Source organism: Schizosaccharomyces octosporus (genome assembly GCF_000150505.1).
Source record: "Schizosaccharomyces octosporus yFS286 unplaced genomic scaffold supercont6.2, whole genome shotgun sequence".
Classification (NCBI taxonomy): domain Eukaryota; kingdom Fungi; phylum Ascomycota; class Schizosaccharomycetes; order Schizosaccharomycetales; family Schizosaccharomycetaceae; genus Schizosaccharomyces; species Schizosaccharomyces octosporus.
The window spans coordinates 2,207,868-2,234,620 of NW_013185620.1; the positions used below are offsets into that span (position 1 = coordinate 2,207,868).

General features: G+C 37.8%; 14 protein-coding genes across 14 annotated transcripts; 8 read left to right on the forward strand and 6 right to left on the reverse strand.

Annotated features, from left to right (window-relative positions):
- Nucleotides 1–262: 262 nt before the first annotated feature.
- SOCG_00422 (karyopherin Kap95) lies at nt 263–3,244 on the forward strand. Its single transcript, XM_013162842.1, has one exon. It carries the CDS (start codon nt 511–513, stop codon nt 3,100–3,102), a length of 2,592 nt encoding a protein of 863 aa, XP_013018296.1. The 5' UTR covers nt 263–510; the 3' UTR covers nt 3,103–3,244.
- A 141-nt stretch (nt 3,245–3,385) lies between these two features.
- On the forward strand, nt 3,386–5,580 carry SOCG_00423 (NAD/NADH kinase). Its single transcript, XM_013162843.1, has one exon. The coding sequence runs from the start codon at nt 3,798–3,800 to the stop codon at nt 5,352–5,354; it is 1,557 nt and encodes a 518-aa protein (XP_013018297.1). The 5' UTR covers nt 3,386–3,797; the 3' UTR covers nt 5,355–5,580.
- Nucleotides 5,581–5,606: 26 nt separating this feature from the next.
- On the reverse strand, nt 5,607–7,865 carry SOCG_00424 (transcription factor Rdp1). The gene has a single exon (XM_013162844.1). It carries the CDS (start codon nt 7,096–7,098, stop codon nt 5,827–5,829), a length of 1,272 nt encoding a protein of 423 aa, XP_013018298.1. The 5' UTR covers nt 7,099–7,865; the 3' UTR covers nt 5,607–5,826.
- A 160-nt stretch (nt 7,866–8,025) lies between these two features.
- Nucleotides 8,026–9,394, forward strand: SOCG_00425 (uncharacterized protein). The gene is made up of 2 exons (XM_013162845.1): nt 8,026–8,531; nt 8,575–9,394. Exons 1-2 carry the CDS (start codon nt 8,442–8,444, stop codon nt 8,902–8,904), a joined length of 420 nt encoding a protein of 139 aa, XP_013018299.1. The 5' UTR covers nt 8,026–8,441; the 3' UTR covers nt 8,905–9,394.
- Nucleotides 9,391–11,056, forward strand: SOCG_00426 (succinate-CoA ligase alpha subunit). The gene has a single exon (XM_013162846.1). It carries the CDS (start codon nt 9,668–9,670, stop codon nt 10,664–10,666), a length of 999 nt encoding a protein of 332 aa, XP_013018300.1. The 5' UTR covers nt 9,391–9,667; the 3' UTR covers nt 10,667–11,056.
- A 154-nt stretch (nt 11,057–11,210) lies between these two features.
- Nucleotides 11,211–12,392, reverse strand: SOCG_00427 (transcription factor TFIIB; the record flags this gene model as incomplete). The annotated part of the gene is made up of 2 exons (XM_013162847.1): nt 11,211–12,096; nt 12,259–12,392. The coding sequence occupies 2 exons, from the start codon at nt 12,390–12,392 to the stop codon at nt 11,211–11,213; spliced, it is 1,020 nt and encodes a 339-aa protein (XP_013018301.1).
- A 904-nt stretch (nt 12,393–13,296) lies between these two features.
- On the reverse strand, nt 13,297–14,203 carry SOCG_00428 (translation initiation factor eIF4E; the record flags this gene model as incomplete). Its single annotated transcript, XM_013162848.1, has 3 exons — nt 13,297–13,551; nt 13,739–13,913; nt 13,980–14,203. The coding sequence occupies 3 exons, from the start codon at nt 14,201–14,203 to the stop codon at nt 13,297–13,299; spliced, it is 654 nt and encodes a 217-aa protein (XP_013018302.1).
- A 17-nt stretch (nt 14,204–14,220) lies between these two features.
- SOCG_00429 (methyltransferase implicated in translation) lies at nt 14,221–15,201 on the forward strand (the record flags this gene model as incomplete). The annotated part of the gene is made up of 5 exons (XM_013162849.1): nt 14,221–14,255; nt 14,293–14,353; nt 14,469–14,736; nt 14,852–14,961; nt 15,013–15,201. The coding sequence occupies 5 exons, from the start codon at nt 14,221–14,223 to the stop codon at nt 15,199–15,201; spliced, it is 663 nt and encodes a 220-aa protein (XP_013018303.1).
- Nucleotides 15,202–15,391: 190 nt separating this feature from the next.
- On the reverse strand, nt 15,392–17,026 carry SOCG_00430 (ubiquitin-protein ligase E3; the record flags this gene model as incomplete). The annotated part of the gene is made up of 1 exon (XM_013162850.1): nt 15,392–17,026. The coding sequence occupies one exon, from the start codon at nt 17,024–17,026 to the stop codon at nt 15,392–15,394; it is 1,635 nt and encodes a 544-aa protein (XP_013018304.1).
- A 592-nt stretch (nt 17,027–17,618) lies between these two features.
- On the forward strand, nt 17,619–19,007 carry SOCG_00431 (uncharacterized protein). Its single transcript, XM_013162851.1, has 3 exons — nt 17,619–17,951; nt 17,996–18,067; nt 18,135–19,007. Exons 1-3 carry the CDS (start codon nt 17,894–17,896, stop codon nt 18,581–18,583), a joined length of 579 nt encoding a protein of 192 aa, XP_013018305.1. The 5' UTR covers nt 17,619–17,893; the 3' UTR covers nt 18,584–19,007.
- SOCG_00432 (transcription factor TFIIH complex subunit Tfb1) lies at nt 18,942–21,097 on the forward strand. The gene is made up of 6 exons (XM_013162852.1): nt 18,942–19,159; nt 19,197–19,283; nt 19,331–19,993; nt 20,045–20,228; nt 20,269–20,812; nt 20,865–21,097. Exons 1-6 carry the CDS (start codon nt 19,114–19,116, stop codon nt 20,943–20,945), a joined length of 1,605 nt encoding a protein of 534 aa, XP_013018306.1. The 5' UTR covers nt 18,942–19,113; the 3' UTR covers nt 20,946–21,097.
- Nucleotides 21,098–21,268: 171 nt separating this feature from the next.
- SOCG_00433 (ribosomal protein subunit S7) lies at nt 21,269–22,432 on the forward strand. Its single transcript, XM_013162853.1, has 2 exons — nt 21,269–21,915; nt 21,987–22,432. Exons 1-2 carry the CDS (start codon nt 21,388–21,390, stop codon nt 22,230–22,232), a joined length of 774 nt encoding a protein of 257 aa, XP_013018307.1. The 5' UTR covers nt 21,269–21,387; the 3' UTR covers nt 22,233–22,432.
- On the reverse strand, nt 22,293–25,280 carry SOCG_00434 (RhoGEF Scd1). The gene is made up of 2 exons (XM_013162854.1): nt 24,996–25,280; nt 22,293–24,899 (listed from the first exon to the last, which is right to left on the reverse strand). The coding sequence occupies exons 1-2, from the start codon at nt 25,018–25,020 to the stop codon at nt 22,399–22,401; spliced, it is 2,526 nt and encodes an 841-aa protein (XP_013018308.1). The 5' UTR covers nt 25,021–25,280; the 3' UTR covers nt 22,293–22,398.
- A 186-nt stretch (nt 25,281–25,466) lies between these two features.
- SOCG_00435 (uncharacterized protein) lies at nt 25,467–26,635 on the reverse strand. The gene is made up of 2 exons (XM_013162855.1): nt 26,495–26,635; nt 25,467–26,442 (listed from the first exon to the last, which is right to left on the reverse strand). Exons 1-2 carry the CDS (start codon nt 26,594–26,596, stop codon nt 25,741–25,743), a joined length of 804 nt encoding a protein of 267 aa, XP_013018309.1. The 5' UTR covers nt 26,597–26,635; the 3' UTR covers nt 25,467–25,740.
- Between the last annotated feature and the right edge of the window lie 118 nt (nt 26,636–26,753).

The following is a 26,753-nucleotide window of genomic DNA, read 5'->3' on the forward strand; positions in this document are numbered from 1 at the left end:
TGATCGTTTATCCTTGATACGTTACTAAACTGTAGGTTGTACATAAAACTTTTTTGTACATGTAACATAAAATTATACGCTTATATAAATAAGGTATCATCTATATTTACAAATTTTTGGGTTTCGTAAATGAATCAACAGTTGAGCAATTTGAAACATTTATTTGAGCAAGTTGGTCCATGAACAAAATAAACAGATTAGTTAGTTTTAAGTACTTCATGTTTTGATTCTACAAACGGAAAGTGTGGTTTGACTGGAGTATTGTCAAACACGTAGCGGTATAGTAAACACTTCTCCTCTACCATCCACATTAGTAGGTTTTCGCAAATAACCTTTTCTTGCAGAAAGAAGGAAAGTTAATTTCTGTTAATCAGAAGATTCTTTCAACGATATAAGTAATCTGATTGTTTTACGGTTATAAACCAAAAAGGAACTGGAAAGTTGAAGGTTGACATTTGGAAGCGTAAACTTCATACTTCATAGACATAAGGCCATTATAGGATTTTAAAAATGAATGCGGGAGAGTTTTTGGCTCAAACACTCTCGCCAGATGCAAATGTGCGTTTAAATGCGGAAAAGCAGTTAGAAAATGCTGCCCGTACTGACTTTGCTCAGTACATGCTTTTGCTCACTCAGGAACTGGCTAATGAGAGTTCTGCCTCCTACATTCGTATGGCCGCTGGTTTGGCTCTTAAAAACTCAATAACCGCACGAGATGCTGCTCGCAAAGTAGAATATGAACAATTATGGCAATCTCTACCCATCGAAGTAAAGCACCAAGTAAAAATTGGTGCGTTACAGACATTAGCTTCTCAAGAACATCAGGCTGGTCAATCTGCTGCTCAGTTAGTTGCAGCTATTGCAGCTTTTGAATTAGCACTCAATCAATGGCCCGATTTGATGGTTACATTGGTTGCCAATGTCGGAGATGGTCAACCGTCCTCTCTCAAACAACATTCTTTACAAACCATTGGTTATATTTGTGAAGCAGTCCCTTCCGAAATTTTGTCCACACAATCGAATGCTATTTTAACTGCAGTGGTTGCTGGTGCTCGTAAGGAAGAGCCAGACGTCGTCGTTCGCTTAGCTGCTTTAGGTGCTTTATATGATTCCCTTGAATTTGTTCGTGATAATTTCAATAATGAAGCTGAACGGAACTATATAATGCAAGTCGTTTGCGAGGCCACTCAAAGTCCTGAAGCTCCCGTTCAAACCGCCGCTTTTGGATGCTTGGTCAAAATCATGCATCTTTACTATGATTTAATGCCATTTTACATGGAAAAGGCTCTTTTTGCTCTCACAACTCAAGGAATGTATAACCCCAATGAACAAGTTTCTTTGCAAGCTGTTGAGTTTTGGAGTACAGTTTGTGAAGAAGAAATTGAAGTTAATCTTGAAGTTCAAGAGGCTCAGGAACTTAATGAAGAACCCTCGAGAGAAAATCATGAGTTTGCTAGAGCAGGAGGAGCTGATATTTTACCGGTTTTGCTTGAACTTCTTTGCAAGCAAGACGAAGACGCGGACGAAGACGACTGGAATATCTCCATGGCTGCTGCCACTTGCTTGCAACTTTTTGCTCAGGTGATTGGTGATCTTATCGTGAATCCTGTTCTCGCTTTTGTTGAACAAAACATTCAGTCCCCTGACTGGCACCAACGTGAGGCGGCTGTGATGGCGTTTGGTTCAGTCCTTGAAGGCCCTAATGTAGCCATGCTTACTCCTTTGGTTAATCAGGCTTTACCTGTCCTCATCCACATGATGAAAGATCCTGTGATTTTTGTAAAAGATACCACTGCTTGGGCTCTGGGACAGATTTCCAATTTCGTTGCTGAAGCTATAAACCCCGAAATCCATCTTCCAGAGCTTGTTACTGCCCTTTTAACTGGTCTTACTGACAGTCCCCGTATTGTCGCTAATTGCTGTTGGGCTTTTATGAATTTAGTTTGCCATTTCGCTCCTGAGGATAGTCATCATATGTCTTTAATGACGCCTTTTTATGAAGCTATTATTGCAGCTTTACTTCATGTCACTGATCAAAAAGGAAATGAAAGCAATTCCCGGACCTCGGGATACGAAACTTTAAGCACAGTTATTACATTCAGTTCTGACACAGCTTTGCCAATTATAGCCAATGTATTGACGGTAACAATGTCTCGCCTGGAAATTTCCATACAAGTGCAGAACCAGATTTTGGACATTGAAGAACGTGCTAATCATGATGAGCTTCAATCTAATCTTTGTAACGTTCTTACCAGCATAATTCGTCGTTTTGGACCTGATATTAGATCAACATCAGATCAAATCATGACTTTATTATTACAAACTATGCAAACTGCACCTAAACAGTCGGTAGTGCATGAGGATGTGCTGTTAGCCGTTGGTGCTATGATGAATTCTTTAGAGGAACAATTTGAGGTATATGTCTCTTCTTTCGCTCCTTATTTATCTGTTGCTTTAAGCAATGAACAAGAATATCAACTGTGCTCCGTTGCTGTTGGATTGGTTGGCGACTTGGCTCGTGCTCTTAACGCGAAAATTCTACCATATTGTAATGAATTTATGACTATCTTGGTTCAGGATTTACAAAGCTCCGTATTAGATCGTAATGTCAAGCCTGCTATTCTTTCTTGCTTCAGTGACATTGCACTAGCAATCGGTGCTGCTTTCGAAACTTACCTTGAAGCCGTAATGGTACTGTTACAACAAGCGTCGTCCGTTCAGGCACCTCCTGGAGCTAGCTTTAGCATGATTGATTATGTGGATGCTTTACGTTTAGGAATCGTAGAGGCCTTCGTTGGTATAACCCAAGCTGTTCGCACTGATAACCGTTTAGATTTAATCCAGCCTTATATACATAGCATGTTCGCTTTGTTGCATATGATTACCAAAGATCGCGAGCGTACTGAATCCTTAACACGTGCTGCATTAGGCCTGTTGGGTGATTTGGCTGAATCATTTTCCGGTGGTCAGTTGAAGGAATATTTCGCAGCAGATTGGATAACGGAGTTGCTAAATTCTGGAAAAACGAAATTCTGTACTCAACAAACCAAGGATATTTCTCGTTGGGCTACAGAGCAAATTAAACGTCAAGCCAGATTTTAGTTATGGAAAATGAATGCAACTGCTATTAGGTTTAGAGGGGAAAATAAAGCAATATGGAATATAAACTGGATGTACAAGATGGGAATGTTATAAGTATATTGTAGCATTAGAACATTTTATTTTTTGCCATGTATTATTGAAAGTAATAACATATGTATGCATATGCTTTTACTACAAACTGCTAGATAGATCTCTTAAACGAGTTTTTATTATTATTTTTATAATTTCTAATATTATAAACTACGTTGTTCAATTGTTGGAATGAATTAAAACTGGCATAGTAGACATCTGTCATTAGTCGCTTCAGTTACCGGGTGACCTTTTTCTTACCCACCATTTTAACAATGTTCAGTTTCCGATAACATTACTAATTACAGAAGGAATTTATAAAGCGAAACATAGAAGATTAGCATTTATAATTAAGCCCACTCTTATAAAGGAACAATCGGTGAATACGCGACATAGTTTCTTTTGAGTTACATGTACTGCGATACGTTTGTATATCGACACTCTATTCAGTAATCTTACTTCAGAGATATTAAAAAACAGCTTGTTCAATCGCATTATCTTCTTGATCCTACAAACCCGTAAACTGGCTGAACATTGACTACCCTTTTAAAAGAATCCAAGCCAGACAAGAATCACGAGAATTGTACTTTTATTATTATTATTAATTTTAAAAGGAATTGATCCTAATGGATCCCAATAACCCTTTCTCGAAGTCTGACATATATAGCAGTGATCAAAAAGAACAGAATGGCGCTATTAGTTCTTTCGATACCGAACTACCAGAGACCTTTCGGAATATGTCAAAGAGCTTTAGCAACCTGTCAATGTCAAATATCGGCCATGATTCATCGACGGATTATATGAGGAGTCCTTCTACTGTTCGTTCTTCGAAAATACGCTGGGCAAGGAAAAACCCCAGATTTGATCCCGATCATAGAAAGCGTCAACATGATCGGGTAAAGCATAGCTCTTCGAACAATTGCAAGCTTCATCTTTCATTGCAAAACCACGCTGCGGCTCAATTACGATCTGATTCTTTATTATTACAAGCAAGTGATAAAAGGGATCTAACGAGCCTAGTTACCAGAGTTAAAGAATTAGCAGCAAAACTCAGTGCTGCAAGGTTAACTTTTCGCTTTCGTAGAGTTTTGCTTATTTCAAGCGATGGATCAAGTTCTGTGAATGCTGCTGTTCAAGTAACGCAATGGCTTCTGGATAATTTTGTCGAATCCTCTGCTCAGCAGGATTTTGGAAGCAGTAGTATGGATTCTCAATCTCGGATGACATCTTCTGACTCCAATGATCATTCAGGAAGTCCTCCGCCTCTGGAGAAGAATTTTAGTCCAAAAAGCCCCAAGAGTCAATTTTTTATTTATTTGGAAGAAAAATTATCCTTACTTCCAGAATTTGATAGCTTTACTCCTAAGGAAAATGTTCGACTTTGGTCAGCTGAACTTTGTACTCAACAACCCAACGTTTTTGACTGTGTGATTACCATAGGTGATGATAGCACTGCTTTACGTGCTAGCTGGCTATTTCAAGATGTTGTTCCTCCTGTGATTTCATATAGTATTGCGAATCCTGGCTTTCTTAGTGTTCTTCCTATCAACAATTATCAAGAAACGTTGGATGTAATTTTTAGAAAAGGGTTTACTGTCAATCTTAGAATGAGGTTTCAATGTTCGATCATGCGTTACGTTGGTGAGAAGAAAACACATATATGTGAAGGCCAGTTTTCAGTGTTAAACGAACTCCTGATTGATAGAGGTCCAAATCCTTTCATGATAATGCTAGATTTGTATGTTGATAATGTTTATATAACATGTCTCCAGTCAGACGGTGTCTGCGTATCTACTCCCACTGGTTCAACTGCATACTCTGTAGCAGCGGGAGGTTCATTATGCCATCCAGCAATCCCGGCGATTTTGATTAGTGCAATTTGCCCGCATAGTCTTTCTTTCCGACCTATTATATTACCCGACAGTATTACCTTGAGAATTGTCGTACCTTTGGATGCACGGAGCAATGCTTGGTGTGCATTTGACGGTCACCATCGTGTCGAACTTGGTTTGGGTGATTATATTTCCGTTTCTGCATCTCCTTTCCCTTTCCCTTCTTTCAACCGTTCTGAGCATTCTGTCGATTGGTTTGATGTTTTACGACACACGCTCAACTGGAATGACCGCAAAAATCGTCAGAGAGCCCACCACTCTAGAGAATTTGGTTTGGGGTTAAGTGAATAATTAAGTAAGCAATCTTTTTTGAGGACTTCAATGGGACATCTCCTTTCATTGATATTTTAGTCCATGTTTTTTATGTATATTATATTTAGTTTATGTCTAAACAATGTCAAATAAACCGCTATTTCATGGTCATCTTGTCTTACGTCGTGGCTTAATATATGTACTTTGGTACTAATGTGATTGTAATGTATCAATAAACATGGCTTAAAATTTTTAAATTGATTCGTAATTCATCTCATTGAATTCACCTAGCATAAACTTCATTAACAATGAAGTAGTCTATGAGTATATCAAATTAAGCATATTCAGAGATCAAAAATTGAAGGAAACGAAGGTAACCAGAGATTAAAAATTCTAGAAGTATTATTACAACACAGGCCATGAAAAATTATAAAAAAAAAAAGTAACAAGACACGAAACAAGTAAAAATGTTTTAACTGAAATAGAAGTCGTAATTCATGCGGCCATGAGCTTAACAATTTTGATAATCTAGGAAATCGCTGTACACGTGAACAAGGTCAGGCGTAATGCTCTGTGAGTGTTGCGATCGGCGATGATCCAGGGCTGCGGATAAGGATATGAACTCTCTGCAGTCCTCGCAATATGCAACTCTTAAATTTGCCAAGCGTAGACGTAGCTTTTCACTGACAATTGCAGCAGGGGTATCGCGATATAAAGGACAAAGAGTAGCAGCTGAGGGAGGAGCACCATACCCTAAGGCCGTAGCAACAAGAGCATCAGTGCCTTTAGAAAATCGTGAATCATACGAGGGATGGATGGGTTGTTGAACGAGGGAAGAAGCAATGGAAACGTCAGAAGGCATAGAACTTTGTAATAACGAGGAATTAGGATTGTTAGGAGCAAACATATTCATGGAATGACTATAGGCGTTAGGAGTGCGAGCAAGGGGATGGGCAGAATAATCTGATTGACGGGCAAAAGGGTGGTGATTGTGCTGTTGTTGAGAGACGTTCGCCAACGACTCTGCAGCATCTACTAAGGAGCTATTTATATTTCGTGAAACGTCAGGAGTATGTACGCCGTTCGTTAAGTTGTTGGCAGCAGCGACGGCTGCCGCAGCAACTGCTGCGTTGGTAGAAGCATTTGGGTCGCCGACTTGAGAAGGATGTGGTCCAGGCGTTAAACTATCCTGTGTATGACCCCGACGGAACCGGCGTCTGGAATCAGTTAATGAATGGAGGTCCTCATGAGGTGGAACTTTATTGATCTCTGGGGGGATATTGTTGGGATCCATGGCTAAAAAGCTCGGACATTGCTTCGCATGAGAAGCAAAGTTTACCGGGCGCCGCCAATTTTGGCGGCCACAAACGCACTGAAACCGCCCATTTTCATTCCTTCTCCAAACGTACCTGCGTCTGCCAATGATAACGACGGTTTCAGGTTGATGATACGTCCGCTTGTGATTTGTCAGACCAGACTGTTTTGCAAAGACCATGTCACATTTATCACATCTATACATAGTGGTGGCAGTGGGAGAAGGAGGAATTCCGGTAGAAGGATGTTTGGGGGGATTCGGAGTAGTTCCAGCACTCGCAGGTGTTAAGGTGGTCTGTGGAGGAGGACCTGCGTCGGTTGCGGTAGATCCAGTAGATATTGGATCTTGACCTGTACTTGCAGTTATGGTAGAAGCACCAACGGGTACGGACGATGCAGTGGGAGAATGAGTAGAATCTTCTTTTTTTAAGTTTGGATCATCCATTATCTGCCGAGGCGCAATGGACATGATATTGGAAGGAAGGAAGGAAGTAAAGGAATGAAGAGAACAGAGAACAGAGAACAGAAAAACAGAAGATTCGGGCGTTTGCTAGTGGGGACCTAAGTGCAATTCTAAAGTTTAGTGGTAAGACGAACGGAAGAAAGAATGTGATTGGAAATAAAACAATGCAAACGGCTTAATAAAAAAAAACAAGAATACAAACAATGTATCGTAAATCGAAAGTCTATATACAAGAAACCAGAACTTCCCAACAACAACTGTTGTTAAGACCAAAGAATAATTAGAAATATTAAATTAAAGAAAAATTAAAATGAATCCTATTGTTCAGGTAACTTGAAGAAGGACCTTCGACAATGTTAAAGAAACTTGATGGCTTTGACGTTAATGTTTCAGAGAAAGGCAAACTCCACAGTGGCGAGGTGCTAACGAATGTATCCAATATTGAATTCAACCTCACACCAAATAAACACTTAGTGGATAGACTCGATGCTTCAGCAACCTTTTCTCTTCCTAATCTCTGTGAGTTAGTCTTTCCCTGTTGTTCGTTTTGTTACTAGCGGGCTTTTCTCTTGTGACCTGAAGCAAACATTGACAATGAATCTCAGTCGAACGAAATGACCACCCCTTTAAAGCATATAAAACAGATGCAAAAAAACTAAAAAACTTACCTTTTTAAAACCGTAAAAACACGTTTTACTCGTATTTCTCAGCAAACCAAATTTTTTGCGTTTGGAGTAGTGTTGTTGGTAAGTAGCAGGAAGGTAGCAAATGAGTAGCAAAATGAATTTACGGTAACGGATGGAGCCCGTTAAAAAAACAACGAGTAACGCCATAGAGTAACAAATACATCTATTACAAGAGTAAGAAAGCTGAGTTGGTGGAAAGGTAGCTGGTTGCATCAAAAAGAGAAACGAAACAACCCATTCATATCACCTATTTATATCCATTTTTCTGTATCTATAGCTCTCTTGTCTTTTCCGTTTGGATTTGCTGTTGACACACCATCAACTAGCAATAAAGCCTTAACAGCAAGGAAAAGAAAGAAAGAGGTAAGAAAAGCAATTGCAAGTTTGTTTGTTTTTCAACTGGATAGGTAGCATCCGTTGTTTTCTGTCCGCTGTGATTCGTTTTCGTTTAGAATTTCTCTTGGAAGCTATTTTTAAAAGCAGGAACGGAATGATATCTATTTGTATTTATTTTATTTTCTTAGCTGGATAAACGCAAAATTTAAAACAGTTCCTCCTCACTTGAATACTAACGAATTCATTGTCTGTTTGTTTGTTTTCACTTTTAACATCTCCCGGTTGGGTAACTTCCCTTTTTTGTTTTTTGTGTATTTTTTATGAATAATGGATACGAATGATTATGTCCTATCACTTATTGATGAACTAGAACATCGACAGGAAATTCTCTCTCGTCTTCAAACTCAATTTCAACAGGTACACGTTTTGTTTCTTATGGATAATTAACATTCATCTCTAGGCATTTCTTCAACTTGCCAAGAAAAAGGCTCAATATCCATTGTATGCCGCTCAACTCCCAGCTGCCTTGTTATCCAAACAGCCCCGATGCTCTATCGACTTGAGCGCTATAGAACCTTCTTCTTCAACAAAAGATGCCAATGCTTCATTTGCTTTTCAGGTTCGTTTACAAAATCATTCGCCTAAGCCAAAGTTTTTTACCCAATTGATAAGCTTTGATATTGTCGGTCATGATTTTTTATCTTGCTTAAGAGAAGTGTCGCTGCTGTGTCAGTCAAATCAAACAATTCAATCTTTATTGGAATCCATCCACAACAATTCTACGAAGTAAGTTGCTTCTCCTCCCAGTTCTAAGAAAACAAACTAGTAAACATAGTCCGATCAATGAGGTCAAGAGGATGAGGCTTCTTTCTTTTCTTTATTTACACTTATATATGATTGTTTCATAAACTTGTTTGTATAAATTTCTCTTTTCGTTCGAAATCTTCTTGCTCGGGTCGAGCTTTTTCATTCTCGATACAAAGATCCCGCAACTAGCGTCGTGCTTTGCAGCCATCGCTTCTCAAATAACAAATAAAAAAGAACATGTTTCATAAATTGCTTGCAGGTCAGGTCTTACTATTCCTATATACTTAGTGAATTGTCGCAGCAATCCAGAATTGGTTTCATGCATGAATACGTGAAAGCACCAGTCCATTCATCTACTGTATTCTTAACCTTCGTTTAGTTTATTTTTACTTTTGAAATCGAGTTTCTAGTGTTAAATGAATTGTTTCTGTGGTTTTGAAACTAAATATTCTCAGAAAAACTTGGGTTATTTAAGAAAAAAAAAAAAAAAAAAAAAAAAAGAAAGAAAGAAAGTTGCATTGAATTAATAATTATTGTTTTATTTGTAGAATCTTTTATTTATCAAACTGGACCATCTTTTATGATCGCACTTGCTTTGTTCATCCAGTCGATACCCGCTATCACAATACACTGCTTTCTACTAATACCACCAACTGTAGCTGTCCTTAAGAATCGATCTTTTGTTCACTCAAAGGCGGCCAGCTTTTTTACGATACATATTTTTAAATAATTTTAATACTTTAAAGATGTTACATACTCAAAAGACGACTCTTTTGCGAAACTTGCGCACGTTCTCTTCTACCGCCGGTTTAAAGAGTGGTGCTTCTTTGTACGAACAGACTATTCCTAATCTAATGGTGAATTCGGATACCAAAGTTGTTTTCCAAGGCTTTACCGGAAAACAAGGTACCTTCCATGCTCAACAAGCCTTACAGTATGGTACCAATATCGTCGGTGGTACCAACCCCAAGAAGGCTGGCAGCACACATCTTGACAAACCTGTTTTTGGTAACATTGCCGAAGCTATGAGAGAGACAAAAGCAAACGCTTCCGGTATCTTTGTTCCTCCTCCATTGGCCGCCGGTGCAATTGAAGAAGCTATTGCAGCTGAAGTTCCTCTTGTTGTTGCCATCACCGAGGGCATTCCTCAACATGACATGCTTCGTGTTTCTGATATTTTGAAAACTCAAAACAAGACTCGTTTAGTTGGACCTAACTGCCCTGGTATCATTCGCCCCGGTCAATGCAAGATTGGCATTATGCCTTCTCACATCCACAAGCCCGGTCGTATCGGTATCGTTTCTCGTAGTGGTACATTGACTTACGAAGCCGTTAATCAAACTACTCAAGCTGGTTTGGGTCAAAGCCTCGTCATCGGTATCGGTGGTGATCCTTTCCCTGGTACCAACTTCATTGATGCCTTGAAATTATTTTTGAACGATCCCAATACTGATGGTATCATCTTGATCGGTGAAATTGGTGGTAGCGCTGAAGAAGATGCTGCTGAATACATCAAACAAGCTAACCTCACCAAGAGCAACCCTAAGCCCATTGTTTCTTTTATCGCCGGTGCCACTGCCCCTAAGGGTCGTAGAATGGGTCATGCTGGTGCCATTGTTGCTGGTGGTAAGGGTACCGCTGCTGCTAAGTTCGAAGCCTTGGAAGGCGCTGGTGTCCGTATTTCCCGCTCTCCCGCTACCCTTGGTAGCCTTCTTGTGGAGGAATTGAACAAGACAAAACAATAAATTGAGTCATTGCGTTCTTGAATGTCCTGCCACTTAATGGGCTCGCTTTCTTTTACTCTTCACTCGGATGAATCAGTACATATTCCCCCCTCTCTCTGATGTTATATACGAAAGTAGAATAAAATTCTTAGTACACCATTCTACTTTCGGCGTAATATAGTTACTATACCAAACACGTGATTTAATAATGCACTAGATGCAACATCATTGTCAACATGGTTATTCCAACTTTATGAATAATAGCTATTCTTTTTCATTGCCTATTCTCAACCAAACTATCAATTCGAATTGATTGTCACTTTGTATCAGGTAATCACTAATTGTTCTCGCATAATGTTTAACTTCTCTTCACCATTCTTTTGTAACTCGACATCATAATAATTTTAAGAAGGCTTTCACAAGAACACAATCAAATAAAGAAACCATATAAATTATTATAATATTCGTTCAAATTTTTTTAAATCATCTATATCATAAGTGTGCTTCGTCATTTCGTTTTCAAGATCTTACACAAACCAAAACCCCTTTTTACCACCAATCCAACTTACGGTTTTGGCAGCATTGCATCCATCGTGCTATTTTTTGCAACCCACTTAGGATCTATAAGCTTTTGGCGCTCTGCATGCAAAAGCTTGTAAGCGATACGAATGGTAGAATCACTAACACCCGTAACCTCCGAAATTTCTTTCGGTGTCTTAGGATACCCCATCAATGCAGAAATCATGTATATTCCGCTGGCAGCGATCGAAATTGGTGAGCGTCCTGCAAGTGTACCCTCCTGGCCGGCTCTACGAGCCAGCTCAGCAGCGGCAGACTGCACGACCATAGGAAGCAATAAACGGTTACAGAATCGAACCATGAGATCCTCAGCCGATGTAGAGCTGCTTTGGATATATTCTTGACCTTTCAAGGCATCGACGGAATTATGGAGAGCACCACCTTCAGTGAGCATACGTTGTAATGTCTTATAAACGCGTCCAATCTCTTTTTTAGGGACATTGGTCAAAGTACAAATCTCCATAAAAGTTCTAGGAACCTTACCCTGACGACAAGCTATATAAATACAGGCAGCTATGATTGACTGCGAAGATTTACCCTTCAAAGCTTTGTGGTCGTCTACTCTTTTGTATAACTGCTTTGCGGTATCTGCAATTACCTTGGGTAAACTAATCGCATCGCACATTGCACCAATTTCCTTATAAGCTGTCAAAAGGTTCTTTTCACCACGAACTTGAACAGACCGTCCCTGAGCCTTGGCTAGCATTGCTCCAGCTCCGTCAGCCGACGAAATGGCGGTATCCAATTGAGAACCATTTAAAAGAGGGTTTGCAACTTTACCAACACGGCTGGGATCTCCACCGGCTTCATCTGAATTCGAAAATGTACGCCATTCGCTTCGAGTATCGATTATTCGATCGCCCAAAACCAATCTGCACATTCCTGTTAGTAACCACCATTCTCAAAAACTAACTAATAAAGAAAAAAGAATTCGACAACTATACGAATGACAAAGAAAGAACTCTCTATTTCTTTCATTCAAATAGCTTTCATTTCATTCGCACCACTGCCAAATCCCCTGTAAATGAACACACCCGCAGCTTCCACAAACGGTATCACCACTCGAAAATTCCTCCACGAGGTTAGGAGGATCTTCTCGACACTCAGAGCAAATCATCTTAACTGTGAGCATGCTCGAAGGCATACCTGTAAATGTTGGTGCGTTCATGGTAGAGGGCAAATTCTAAGTCACCGTTTCCAAGGAATTTCTATCTTTGCCCTCAGCGTATTCAACAAACTTTGAATTCTTCCGTAATGCTCCTTTGCTAAAGAAGTTTACATAGTCGTATTATATTTCGTTATAAAGAATAATGCACAATAGTGCACTCGCTATTCCATCGATTCATGTAAACATTCCGTTCTTTCCGTCTAGTAAACGCGGATTAGTAGGAAAATGACGACCAGAAACGATGAACTAGAATTGAAATAATATGTAATTTTAGCTTAAAAAACCAGGCTAGTTTATTTAAAACAGGACGCGCGTATCAGTCATTTGTTTTGCTTTTTGATGTATATGAAAAAGGTAACTTCACAGTTAACTCTTTAAAGCCAAGAACAGGTAACATTGTCTTCTGAAATTCAAGGCAATATGCAGTTCATGTAAAGAAAAAGGAAAATAAATTCAGTATCAAAATAAAACCAAAATAAAATAAAATAAACTTATAGAACCCTCCTTAAGGACGTTTCTAACAACAGAATTGAAGCTGTTTAAGGACTTCACTACGATCGTTATTGTCCGTCCCTTTGGATTTCATTTGAAACACCAAGTACCATCTGAATGCATAAAACAAACTATACGACTTTAGTGTATAAATGAGCGTTGGACTTGTTGAATATAACTACTTTCTTCTGTAGTGTCGACACTGTGCATGAACATAGTGAAGCCAACTTTAATTGTTTATTGTTTCTATAGCAATTTTATTACATCTGCATAGCAAATAAAGACTATATAAATTACTATACAATAAAGAGTATAGTAGTATCCATTCAAAAGAACCAACCGATTGCTTTTTTCACCCGGAAACACGTGTGAATCCATACACATATAAAGAATAAAATAGAGTATTTGTCGTTTAAACACTCATACGGGTCTTAGCACGAGTACTACCGGACTTGGAAGAGTCTTCATGAGCACTGAACTCAATGGTCTCAGTACGGGGCAAATTTAAGATTTGCTTGAAACGGTTACCAATATCCAAAAGAACCTCACGGTTGGTGCAAGTCTTCGTCCAGACAGCCAAACGATAGAAGCCCTTCCTCATGTTGATAACAACACCCATTACTTCCTCACCAGTAGGATCCAAAGTTTCACCAATAGCAGAAAGTACCTATTTCAAAGCGTTAGCATTAATAACCTCTAAGAAGCAAAAGGATACAAAATAAGGATGAACTTTCATCTCCAACCTATCCACGAGAAATTCTAATCCTTCTTGAGAATTTTTCAATGCGAAAGGTTGAATAAGAGAGATAGTATCAGTCCTATCCTAAACTATCCTCTTTTTATTTATAACTTACTGTAGTAAGCCACATCTCGTCTAAAGCGTTTCCTCCACGACCCTTATTTTGGAAAGCCCATTTACCACCGTTTTTATTGTGAATATCTTCCCATTCAGGACGCACACCCTCACGGAAAAAGGAGTAGTCAGACTTTATGGGCAAGCTGGAAGCAGCATTGATGTTGTTGTGAATTCTACAGAAGCAAGGTTATTAGCACTCTTCTACAATTTCTTTTCCTTTTTTTCTTTTTTTTACTTACCCCCAAAACTCTTCCACGCTGTTAAAGGTAATAATGTTCTTTTGAAGTTCATTCCATTCAAGACCAGGGGTAGGAGGCATCAAAAACCATAAAGTCCAAGGTCTTGACAATGGATGTTTTAAATTAAAATTTAATTTATCGTCAAAAACCGTTTTTAAGGCAACTTCCTGGTTTTCGACCGCATTTGATGCGGTCTGTGGCTCTTTTTGTTGTTCAGTCTGCATGGTTTTGGCTAGAAAGAATGAACCCCACCAAATTTTATAGCGATGCTATTGAGTATGGAAAGCCCTTGAAATTTGTACTAAAATTTTAGATATTGGAATGGAATTGAACCTTCTGTGAATGGAATGCTAGGAGGGTTAGGAACTGGACGTGTACGTGAACTAGAGAACAACCTTTGTTCAGGAACTTACTACCGGTTATTTGGAATACATCTTGTTTGTTATTCCATACTATTACAAAATTCATAATTAGAGCTAACGCCACAAGATTCCTCAAGTCGATGCGATCGCCTCCCGTACCTTTTTGCGTCGTTTGGATTACCGCCTCAAAAAAATCGATGCTTTAGTAGCTGCAGATTGCGGAGCTGGAATAGGCAGAGTAACAGAATTCGTATTGCTAAAAGTTGCCTCACATGTAGACATTGTTGAACCGGTCGAAAAATTTGTGTCACAGGCAAAAGTTCATTTGCAGGATAAGCCCTGCTCATTCATCTGCACCGGTCTGCAGAATTGGACTCCAGAGAAAAATCGTTATGGTAAGCCAATTAAAAAAACTTATAAATAGGAAACTGTAGTTGAAGCAGGACTTCCAGATTTGAGGAGTTTTAGTTCTTCGCTTTTTAATGAATGCACTACTGACAATGAGCTCAGGATTAATATGGAACCAATGGTGCCTGTCCCATCTTACCAATGATGATTTGGTAGCTTACTTAATTCGTTGTTCAGAAGCTTTAAGCGAAAACGGAGTTATTTGTATTAAGGTAATAGCTTTTTAATCTTTCATATAGGAGTCTAATCTTTTGTAACTTTAGGAAAATGTTTCCTCTTTTACTGAAAGTTTCGATAAAGAAGATAGCAGTGTCACTCGCACTGATGACTCATTTCGAAAGATATTTCAAATGGCTAATTTAGTGATCATTGCAGAGTCTTTACAACATGGATTTCCTGACGAGCTTTACCCCGTAAAAATGTTTGCACTTGTTCCAAAGCCCTCAAATTAAACTAAAAGAAAATATCATTTGGCTACAGAGTTTAGCATTAGGAGTAATAGGAAGATTAAGCTTCACTCAAATTTTCAGGCTAGTATGAATCGTTAGTATACATAAACATTCTAGTAATATACAAGAAGCCTACTAAGAACTTCTAGAAATAGGTAAGATTCCAATGTAGAAGACGTGAAACGAGATCTCTCTAGGATGAATTCGTTGATATTGAGGCCATAGGCTTTTTCTTTTTCTTTTTTCTTGTTTTCGATGATGATGAACTTGTAGTTGTTGCATTTGGAACAACGACAGTCGCGTTCTTAATGTCTTCAGGATCGCTAACTTTTTGGAGCTCTTGTGACGCAGATATTGTAAACATTACATCCCTCAATTGTTCGGATAAATCATTAATTTGCTGTTGCATGCTGACGATTTCTTCATTTTTCTTGTTATGTCTAGTTTCTAGAGACTGAATTCGTACTAATAGATTCTCGTTTATACTTTTTTCTTCGCTGTAATCACGCTTCCATTGCATGACTTCTGTAGATAGTTTTTGTATCTTGTCATTTTTCTTTTTCAAATTGCTTTCCGCAATGTCTATCCGTGAACGCAGTTCATTATTAGCGTTCGAAGAAGCGGTGGCTATCTTGGACTTTAATGTAATATCTTCATTTGCACGATTAAGCTTTTCAGTCATCGAAGATAATTGTGACTCATAAAATATACGCTGAGATTCCAGCTGTGAAGTTAAGATTTGAGTATATTCGAGCCCCATTTTCTCACGGACTTTTAAGTTCGATTGATCAAAAGCAGAATTTCCATCTGTCGATTTCTCATTAGAGAGTTCAACCACTTTACCATCCAGTTCAGATTGTAGTAAGCGGTGAACATAGCGATCACCAGCATAATCCCATACACGTTGGCTTTCCAAATTCATAGCATAGCAATGATTGGTTTCAACATAATGTTGCTTTGCGTGAGCGTCATGATATCTGCCGCAGCCAACAGTACCACAGATAAGACACATCCACAAATCTTCTACACAAGAACAGGATGAACATTTCCCAGAATAACGATGTGTGTCTTCTTTCTGGGTGTACCTACAAACAGGACAAGAAGAATTCCCCCACTTTTGTAAACATTGGCAATGAAAGGTATGCTGACAAGCAATCGTAATCAACCCAGTGACGGATGAATCCATTCTTTCTAGACATACCACACACATAGGCAACTCCACAAGAGAAGGTGTTGGCGGTGCCAAGGTTCGTGAGAAACCCGATGTCTTTGAAGTACTATTCAGTAAAGGGGTAGAGGAACTGGAAGGATTGTCCACTTGGATACCATCGATATGAACGACATGACAAGTCTCAGGTTCTATTTGACTAAATGGTTTCCCGTTGTATTCTGAGAAAAAACGAATTACGCTGGCCTGGTCGATGAATTTCAATAGAGCAAGAATCCGATTAGGTACTTTCGTCCTCAGTAAGCGAATCTGACTTATGGAACTACAATTCCTTTCTCCTAAGAATCCTAATATGTCTGAAGGGGACATATACAAGGGGATAGCTAAGATAGCAAGAAGAAGTCCAGGTGCACGGAATTCACTAGACATATCTGGAATTTCTCTATAAAGATGAATAATCCCATGCCCCAGACTTATTTCTTCTACCTTTGGGACATGAGCTTGCTGGTAATCCATAGAAATAACTGATATTTCTTCCAAGCGAAAGTCTGCGTGTTTTTTTAGAGACCACTTGGTATGTTTTTTGGATTTAAATTTTGTTTTTAATGAGAAAATATCTTGAACCGGGCTTTCACAGTCGATTTTGATGTAATAATACATGCATTAACAGTTTATATAAAAGTAGATGGCGAAATGAAAGTCAACGTACGCGATCAAGTAAGGAATAAAAACATCCACTGGAGTGGAATTTTGTGGAGAAAAAAGCCCAAGAAATAGTTAATAGAGAAGAAAGCACGTATATAAGTTCATTATCTACAATCGACCAAAGGCATGGAAACCAATATTTACCGTTACAAGTGTGCTGACCTAGTTAGTAAAATCTTTCCATGTCCTGGATATAATCACTAATACTTCTAGAAAAGGTTAAAGGTAAAGAAAGACACTCGGTGAGCTTCCATAGACACAGAGTAAGAGTAAAAACCTTGTTAAAACCTGAAGGTCTCAGTAAAGATCTAAATAGCTAATAAAACAACATCTATATCGCTATAATTTTTTTAAATCTCAATCTGTGAACTTCCCTTAACTGAATAAATTGTCATCCAAAGACTTATGTTTCGAAGACTGGAGACATATAGGCCAGGTTAGTCAAACTTTTAAATACAATTAATTAGTGAAATAAATAAAAAAAAAAAAAAAGTGGTACCAAATCCACATCAAGCATGTCAAACTTCGAAACAGCACACTCCATACGTACTTCACTTTTACAAACGCTCGCTTCGCAAGCTGTGAAAGGGTAGTCGAGTTAGCTCATTGTATATAATATAGTAGGATTTATTGCTGCAAAGATTGATTACTAGCAGATTTTAACGACTCAAAACGACTTTACAAGGGAAAAAAACAAAGGGACTCTAGGACTCCGTAGAAGCTTTTTTCGGGTATTCTGTTATTTATGAAACTTATAAACATATAAAAAGAAAGATCTTGATGTTTTTATAATTCTGATAGGGGCAATACAAGCTATAGCGAATGCCGGAAGAAAATACACAAGAAGTTGGCATGAATCTGCTACTAGAACTAGCCGATGGTATAAACATTTATTTCTGTTCTATTTTCTCACTTTTATCTTAGTGCTGGATGCAACTCCGAGTGATTTGTCTTCGGATTTTAGTAAGATCCATTGCTTAGAAGGAAAAATAAAGGGTATGTAGTAAATTGTGATAGATAGCCGATGTATCACTCTAAACACATGTGCTAATTACTCTGTTAGAAATGCAAATGACCTTGGATGCTTCCGTTGACAAGATCATGAATTCCAATGCTACCCCAAATGAAAGATCTTCTATGATTCAGAAGATTGTCGAACTTGTGGATAAGAATTCAATTTTTCTCCGTAAGAAAGCTCATATATCTATGCATACAGAGGCCATATCCAAACAAAACCTTTTGAGGTTGCAGGCTTGCTTTCAGGCAATGGAAATGGTCTATCCTCATTTTTTTATTCCATATGTTGCTGCTCCAGAGCCTTCGGAATCCCGCCAGGAAAAGCGAGTGCCTACTAGATCATCGAAACGGAGACAAGGGAAAGATGCCAGTTCTAGAGAGACAAATGAAAAGAAAAGCAAACCGGATGCTGTTGATTCCCTTGTCCATTCTCCTAACTTTTCGGATCAGCAATCGGATGCTTCAACAGTAGCAGGTTTAACTGAGTTTCCTTAAAGTAGATATTAAACTGTGACAAGCGGGGACTTGTACGTTTGTGTTTTTTTTTTTTTTTGTTTTGCATGAAGTTGCTCACTCAGGCGTCCTCTGTCTCCCTTTCTTTCCTTCTCTTCAAAACAATCCTCTATAACCTTGTGGATAGTTGAAGTATAGCTTTTTCTAGAGCACCGTTCTGTTATGCTACTTTCTTATTTTATTTTTGTGTTTGATAATAGGATTGGCATTGTGTCTGTTTTCTCTTGTCTGATGACAATCTTTAGCTTTGTTATAACATATTAATTTATTAACGATTTTTTATTAGTTGTAAGGACCTTTGCATTTCAGTAATAGTAAAATACAATACGACTAATAGGAAATTTATAAAGTGAGATATAACTGCCGACGTACTAAGATAACAGAAAACCAGTTTTCTTAAAACTGAAAAGAATTTCCAAAAGCATCCATTTCTGTTTGATAAATCAACCCTCATTTGGTCAGTAAAGCATAGCAAGCCGCCAAATCTCCATTCTCTACTACCATTTTTGAAAATGGGGGATCGCGTGGAGACATTTGCTTATTTCAAAAAGAAATTAGGTAAAAACCAAGTTTACTTAATTAAGCTAATAAATAGGTGTTTTATCGGTGGATACTAGGTTGAAATGGATAGCCGAAGGAAAGACGAATCCAACAATGGATATTTCTTTTGATGCAATAGCGAGTAAGAATAATTGTAGTTTACTGCCTTAAATGCTTACAAATACAAAGATTTGCAAATGACGCCGGCATCATCTGCAAAGATAATGGTTCGTGTTTTTATTATTATGAATAAAGGTGAAGAGCCTACGCCCTTGGTTTTTAGTTTCACAGGCTTAAATAATGCTCGTCAAAACTGTGAAATGATTACAGCTGAACTTCAGAAAGCGATTACAAGGCAACGGGACAATACAGTCTCGGAAGCAAAATCATTTGGAGTGGAATCCTTGAATGAGAAGAACCTGATGGAGGATATTGATCTCCAAGAATCACTTTTAACTAATAACGGTGAGATGTTTCATACATTTAAAGAAGCTGTTATGAAAGGCCACTTGAGTAACGAGCAATTTTGGTCTACTCGATTGCATTTGTTACGCGCTCATGCCGTGGAAAGATCACAACAAAAGGGCCCCTACAATGTTTTATCTTCAATAAAACCAAAAACAGTGGATAATCAAATGAAAGTCTCATTGACCCGCCAGCAGATTCATGATATGTTTGAACAGCATCCACAACTTCGAAAAGTTTATGACAAGCATGTCCCTCCATTAGCTGAAGGAGAGTTTTGGAGTAGATTTTTTCTATCGAAACTATGTAAAAAATTTCGTGGAGACCGGATTACACCTATGGATCCTTATGATGACATTATGGATCAGTATTTAGATGTTGATGAGGGTATTTTAATCATAAATTTTTAATTTTTTATCGTACTGACGCCTGGTTTAGAAAATCCAACTAGGAAGGACGAACCTCCTCCTTCTCATGTACTGGATATTGAAGGAAACATACAAAATGCGAGTGTACTCGCCGAGTTACGACCAGATGTTACCATGCGTATAGACAAGGAAGCCATTCCTTTTATGAAAAATATAAACCAATTGTCGGAAAGACTTTTGGAAAAAAGCCTTGGGTAAGGAAACGGTAGAAAGGCAATTCTAACTCTGCATTAGCAGTTCGAAGCGTTTAAAAACAGAAACTGAACATCAATACTTGCAAGAGTCTGGTTTCCATGATCTAGAAGAAGATCCCAAAGATCCTAAAGTTATTCTAAATATCCAAGAACAGGATCAATTCTTAGAAAAAAATTTTGCCCCTTCCTCAAAGCAATCGACGGAGGAACCTCTTCCTTCTCTTGAAGTATTACAAGGCCTTTACCAGGAGGAATCTGTGGAATTGGATAATACTGATCGCGACGTAAATGCTTTGGCAGAAGCTGCTCAACAGCTCACGCATGCTATGAGAGAAAAGCATGAGTTTGAGACTCATGGTACAGATATGAATGTCCCGAAAGATATAAGAGAAGAGGTATCAATGTGTCATACTGTTAGCGTTGAATTTCTACATCAGTTTTGGAGTGCCTTGTTTAGTCCAAACTATTCTGATAAAAAAGTCATGGCCCCTTTACAACAAGCATTATTAAATTCTAAAGTCCGTGTAGATGCCATTGTTTCTCAGGCAAAAAAGCGAAATGTTGATCCAACATATATTTATCAGGTATGGTATAATTTGTCCCAATGTCTTACAGCCGCTAATGAAAACAATTCAGTTGGTTTCGTCGATCCTTTCATCAATAGATGTCGCATTGCAGGAATATCAAAAAAGGTCAACTATGGTTTCTTCAAGTTGAAGCCCGTGTTCTCTGTAAATATCTCTTCACTTTTGATCATCATGCCCGTTTTACGACTGACTATTACTTAATGAAATGTTTGAACCTCATTTTTGAAAATAGATATTATAAATTAAAATTTGATTTAAGCTTTAAAATGTGTTTTCGTTGTTATAAATCATAGCATGTAAAACAAACGATACAGAAGTCACGAATCATCCATTGAAGAGTTTTCTGAATTTACATTATGTAAATTATTTAAAATTGAATTCAAATAAATCATATTTGCAATCGTGATTTCCCTCCTTTATATTGCAATTGTTAGCTTAGTATTATATATCTGGTGGAAATAATTTGTTAGAACTTGAACACCCAACTCACATGTAAAGAGACCTGGTTCTTTCTTCGGTAAAGAAAAGGAAGTACTTATTTAAAGTGGGTCTTTAAGAGGATAATAAAAAAAATGTTTAATGTTAGAGTGAATGTATTGAAGGCTGTCAAACTCCCTTTATTTCAAGGTTTAAGAACGAAGTCAACTACATATTCAAAATCCAGGGTTTGTGATCATTTACGGTCATTCCAAAACTTAAGTTTTCAAAGAAATAAGGACACATCTTCTGCAGTAAATGGCGAAGAATGGAACAGTCCTGGTTTAGAAAATCTCCTTGCTCAATTACAGGAAGCGGTTGGTGAATCAACCAAGACGAACGATACTTCAATAACAGAGCCTAAAGAAGAAAAAATTGAAGAAAATTTTTTGGAGAATGTCTGGTCAAACTCGCCAAAGTCAGTGGACGAAATTATTAATCGACCTTTTCAAGTAGACCCAGCTGTGCAACATCTAGTTAATATGATTATGCGGGACGGAAAAAAAACCAAGGCAGAAAAAATTGTAGCTACTGCCCTGACCATAATCCAAAAGGAAAAAGGAAAGAACCCGGTGACTTTGCTGAGGCAAGCATTGGCTGATATCTCACCCATTATGAAATTGGTAAGTCGTACTGAGAAATCACGATGCGTGTTTCTTTTTTTGTTTTATTCCGCTTATTGACACACAACTAGATTACAGCCAAACGATTCAACAAGGGCGTTGAATTTCCTATTCCCTTGAAAGAGAAGCAAAGAAGAAGAATAGCCATCAAATGGCTTTTGGATTCATCTAAGTCGCATAATTCAAAACGTCTCTCAGAAAGACTTGCAAGAGAAATCCTTGCTATTCTTGATACCACCAGTACCTGTTTTAAGAAGAGGGATCATTTGCACAAAATGTGTTTAGTCAACCGTGGTAATGCTCCTATTCGTGTTTAGTCTTTTTTTTTTAATCTACCCTTTTATGTATACAAGCGTAAAACCGAATGCTTCTTATTTTCACTGATAGTTTCACCCAAAATACTTTGAAACTTTTATTGTATTGTATGCTAAATTCTTCTATATAAATAATATCAATGATATGCAATCTAGTCATTAGCAAAGCTTAGTAATAAACAACGTGCAAGGTTGTACTGTCCATGCCCCTGTTATGTTTAGGATCTAAAATTTCATAAGTACATGTCTCAAACGCCATTAGAACATCCTCATCGGAAGTAATCGTAATAAAGTCACCATCTTCATCTATATACTTTAACCGAACCCTTAATGAATCATTATCCTTCGTAAATCCACATAATCTTATCTTATGTTCTACTTTGCTCAACAATTCGCCGTAACTAATATTTCGTGAAACAACCAGGGCGAAGCTAACATCATGAAGCTGCGAACGGATCATGACAGAATCACTTCGTTCCACAGCGGGTGCATCTGAAGTCATAGATTCACTCCTTTGAGGATTGTATCCATCACTATAAGATAGTCGATTACTGGAATTATCACTTTCTCGAGTTTTAGAAAAATCAGGCAAATCTTCCAACATTCCAGATTCGGAATCCTCAATTTGTGAATGCTGTCTGGAAATATTCGAGCGGCTATAATTATAATCACTTAAAAGGGAATTCACCTGGCTTAGATGAGAAGTTTGGCTCGCTCCCGACGGATTAGATACAACGGATGATGAATCGTTACCAATAAATTCTGTCGCTCCTTGTGAGTTTCTTGAAATGGACCTGGTCAAATCTACACCATTCAGGCGTAAATCAGGATAGTCAAACTTATCAGGGCTAGTTCTATGATCTTGAGAAATCCCGTTTTTAGAAAATGGAGTAGGATTAGATATCGGGTCTGAGAAGCTTAACGTTTGGTTAAAAGCATCGTCAAGCGAATGTGTCCGCATCAAATAGGGTTTCAAAGGGCTACCAGCCTTTAAAGGATTAATACCATCCGAGCTATGATAGCCAAGAGATGAAGATGATGCATTTCGAACATCTTTGGGCGGATTCTCTTTTTTCTTTATCAGTCTTCTTAAAGTTGAAAGCCACAGCCTATGAGTCTCTTCATTTCTTAATTTTAAAACAAATGACTCATTATGCGGGTCACCTCTCCAAAATACATGAAGAGCATATGGGTCGGCACTAGTATTTGGCACAACGGCAGTAATATTGGAAACCAAAATTCTTCCTTTCAGTTGAAGAGTATCCATCCTCTTGGGCTTTTTATTTATGCTAATACTGCGTGCTTGCTTTTTTAGAGGGGATAATTCTTTGCAACACAAAAGTATTTTTTCAAAAAGATAGACATAGTACTCTCGTTCAATATCGGCTTTAGAGACGTTAACAACATCCCAAAGCAAAAGCTGTCCAAAAAATGATAAAGAATAGCCTTTCCAATCAATAACACGTTGTTCGAGCTCATTTAGCGCAGACTTATTTTCATGAATACGTCTGGTTTCGTTCACTTTGTTAGCTATACGAACAACGCATGCCATTCCTTGTCTTAACTCTTCATTATAAGGATAATCATGAGGAGTGTTTTTAATTAATTGAGATAAAAGGAGCGGATATTTACAGATTCGTTGAATGGGTTTGATTAGCAACGCAGGAAACTCGTAACAAGGCTCCAAAAGATAGCCTAACTCAGTAAGCTGTCCTTGATTATCAATGATCAGCTGTTGGGCGGTTGGATAATTCAGGCAAAATACTTGGTAGACTGAAAAACGCTCCTCCAAAGCAAGGAATAAAGCACCTATACGTTGGTCGTGAGGTGGTAGAGACAAATTCATTTCTAGTCCAACTAAAAATCTCCTTTGAAAATCAAGTATTTCGTTTAGATTCGTAAATATTTTAAGTACCGTTTCCAGAGATAATATTTTACGTTGCTGTAAAGTAGTCATAAAATCAGACAAGTACTCCAGGTCTTGGATATATTTTAATTCTGTCTCATAGATTTCTGCAAGAACTCTTTGACCAGTTTCTATAAGAAAATGAAGCATACCTGGCGAGGATTCTTTGACTACTTTCAATTGATGACCAGCCGGCGAATTTTCGTATTTGTCAAGCAAAGTTTCAACAGTTTTCAATGCTTTAATTAATGAGGACGTAGAATCACTGAAAATCTCAGAGATAGAAAAGAGAACATTATCCCCGAACCTAAGATTCTTTTTGCACATTAACAAAAATCTGTAAAGTTCTGCTTTACAGGCATTTCTGTTTTCCAAAGTAACAGAGGAATTCACATTTATGGGTTGGTCAGGAGAAACCAAATTATATAAAGCGCAAAGAGGATAGCCAAAACGGCAAAACAGCCATATTTCAGTTACAGGGTCATCGTAAGAGATCCCATCAATATGCAAAACTTTGAAAGGAGTAACTTCCGCGATTGAATGTATATAATCCAGAATATATTTGAGGTTTGGTATCATCAGTAAGCGTTTCCGTATATTTTCGCAACGCCTATATAAAGATACAGTATTTTCTAGAGAATATAAAACTTTCGATGGTGGCTGAAGCAAACGAAGCTTCATATACTCAGATATGTTGGTTTCATCTTTGTTGGCCAAGCTAGTAGTACTAGAGTTTACATATGTGGGAAGTGACTTGGAAGAAACTAGTTGCTGTTAGTTTTAAAAGGAACTTCAAACAAATGTATGTAATTATGTCTCCTTGCATTTGCAGCTTACACTGCAGATGACTTATTATATACCTTTTCTTGCCTGACGGATTGGCATTCTTCCAAGTTATCATTCAAAACTTTCGTCTACTTAAAGCAAAATAGAGATCAATTTTTATCCTTCTCCGAATTGAAGGACGGAGTCAACCGCTCTCATATAGTATAACGCTTGGGTTAAGCAGCAAACTCAAAAACTGAGTAGAACACGATTAACCTAGAATCATACACACAAAAGACAATCCTGCGCTATTTTCTAGGCGCAAAATCCTTTATTCTCAAAAATTTCAGTAATATACAACAATCGTAGTGAAAATTGGGATTCCTTGGTACATTGTTTAGGTGGTAGGGCTAGTGCTTTAGGTATCGCTAAATTGCGAAAAATGTTTTTGCGTAGCCTACTGTTCCATCAGAAATAAACAAATTGAAATATGAAAAATTGATATTGATATTTGCATTAATTTTGAAAACGAAGGAGAAATATTCATGCTTTCTAAACATAAGGATGAGATAATATTTTTTACCTGTCAGTACTACAGCAAAATCTTGAATGTCAAAATCGAAGTTTTATTTGAAATGAAGCAAATTTATAAACCACTAAACACCCAAAAAGTTTTAATAATAATTATAACAACAAGCCAAGAGATAAAAAAATAAAGAATGGAGCGCTTTTGCGCTCAGGAGCGAAAAGATTCAAGTACAACCCAGCTTTCAGGGAAGTAAATCAAGAGCAAACGAATAAATGAGAACGGACATTTGGAATCGGAGAAAGTTGCTTATCTTATAAAAGATTATTGTCTGCCTCACCTTCAAGAGAATAGATATTAGATAGTTTCTCAGAAAGCAACTCGCTGCGAAAAAAGTATTGTCGTAGTTGAAGCAAACAGTCAGGAGGGATGTTTCCGGAATTGCTAATGACTCGCAAATATGTATTTTGCTCGGCACTCAATTTTTGCCAATCCAAGAGTATGTTCGCCAACACCTCTTTATCCAAAGAGGTGTTAGAGATACGTGATGGTCTATGAATCTCATTAAACTTCAAATTTGATGGTATCGCATCGAGTGATTTGCTAATTCGGTGAAGAGTTTCAATGATGGAGGATATAGACATATCTGAAGAAGGGCTTGGATCCTCTAATAAACCAAGTCTTTCCAATTGCAAATGTATTTCTTCTACGGAATTTTGTAGAATGGTTTGTATTTCAGTCGGAATGGATGACTTTCTGCTTTCCTGTTCTACAGTCAATGCCCCTTGCGTAAGTGTACTCACGAGTTTCGACAACCGATTTATTTCAGCAACCTGCCATTTCTCTTGTGTTTCTTCTAAAACTTTTTTGGAATCTTCGAAATCTACAAGCAAACCTTCGATATCATTTATTTCCTTTCTCCTGTCACCTAATATATCCAAGGCTTTGGCGTATGTCGTTTGATAGTGAACTTTTCTTTCTAATGCCTCTTTCTTTGCTTTTAAAAGTAAATACCTCTAAGTATACCATTAGTTAAAAATGCCTTAACGTCTTTCTGATTAATCGTACATTATGGGATTCATCAAATTCCCCGCCATCATACACCGGCTCTTTACTACTTTGCAAAATGGAATGATTTAGCACATATGAACTGTTTGGGGTTAAAACCATATTCGATCACACAGCATTCACAACATTCGAAGGTTTCGTACTTCGAGTCGTTTTTACTGCTAAAACAAATGCTCGTTTGTTACCTTGATTGTGCATTGAAGTAACATTTAGTAAACAAAGCAAACAAAAATAAAAATATATATTATATATATTAGTA

Excerpts from the sequence above, each read along its gene's own strand:
- SOCG_00422 (XM_013162842.1), top strand. The coding sequence starts at position 511 with ATGAATGCGGGAGAGTTTTTGGCTCAAACACTCTCGCCAGATGCAAAT.
- SOCG_00423 (XM_013162843.1), top strand. The coding sequence starts at position 3,798 with ATGGATCCCAATAACCCTTTCTCGAAGTCTGACATATATAGCAGTGAT.
- SOCG_00424 (XM_013162844.1), bottom strand. The coding sequence starts at position 7,098 with ATGTCCATTGCGCCTCGGCAGATAATGGATGATCCAAACTTAAAAAAA.
- SOCG_00425 (XM_013162845.1), top strand. The coding sequence starts at position 8,442 with ATGGATACGAATGATTATGTCCTATCACTTATTGATGAACTAGAACAT. Across the intron at positions 8,532-8,574 it reads TTCAAACTCAATTTCAACAG|GCATTTCTTCAACTTGCCAA; the intron begins GTACACGTTTTG and ends ATTCATCTCTAG.
- SOCG_00426 (XM_013162846.1), top strand. The coding sequence starts at position 9,668 with ATGTTACATACTCAAAAGACGACTCTTTTGCGAAACTTGCGCACGTTC.
- SOCG_00431 (XM_013162851.1), top strand. The coding sequence starts at position 17,894 with ATGCCGGAAGAAAATACACAAGAAGTTGGCATGAATCTGCTACTAGAA. Across the intron at positions 17,952-17,995 it reads GCTACTAGAACTAGCCGATG|TGCTGGATGCAACTCCGAGT; the intron begins GTATAAACATTT and ends CTTTTATCTTAG. Across the intron at positions 18,068-18,134 it reads CTTAGAAGGAAAAATAAAGG|AAATGCAAATGACCTTGGAT; the intron begins GTATGTAGTAAA and ends TTACTCTGTTAG.
- SOCG_00432 (XM_013162852.1), top strand. The coding sequence starts at position 19,114 with ATGGGGGATCGCGTGGAGACATTTGCTTATTTCAAAAAGAAATTAG. Across the intron at positions 19,284-19,330 it reads TTCTTTTGATGCAATAGCGA|ATTTGCAAATGACGCCGGCA; the intron begins GTAAGAATAATT and ends ACAAATACAAAG. Across the intron at positions 19,994-20,044 it reads GTATTTAGATGTTGATGAGG|AAAATCCAACTAGGAAGGAC; the intron begins GTATTTTAATCA and ends CGCCTGGTTTAG.
- SOCG_00433 (XM_013162853.1), top strand. The coding sequence starts at position 21,388 with ATGTTTAATGTTAGAGTGAATGTATTGAAGGCTGTCAAACTCCCTTTA. Across the intron at positions 21,916-21,986 it reads TCTCACCCATTATGAAATTG|ATTACAGCCAAACGATTCAA; the intron begins GTAAGTCGTACT and ends ACACACAACTAG.
- SOCG_00434 (XM_013162854.1), bottom strand. The coding sequence starts at position 25,020 with ATGCCAATCCGTCAGGCAAGAAAAG. Across the intron at positions 24,900-24,995 it reads AATCCGTCAGGCAAGAAAAG|TTTCTTCCAAGTCACTTCCC; the intron begins GTATATAATAAG and ends AACAGCAACTAG.
- SOCG_00435 (XM_013162855.1), bottom strand. The coding sequence starts at position 26,596 with ATGGTTTTAACCCCAAACAGTTCATATGTGCTAAATCATTCCATTTTG. Across the intron at positions 26,443-26,494 it reads AATTTGATGAATCCCATAAT|AGGTATTTACTTTTAAAAGC; the intron begins GTACGATTAATC and ends TGGTATACTTAG.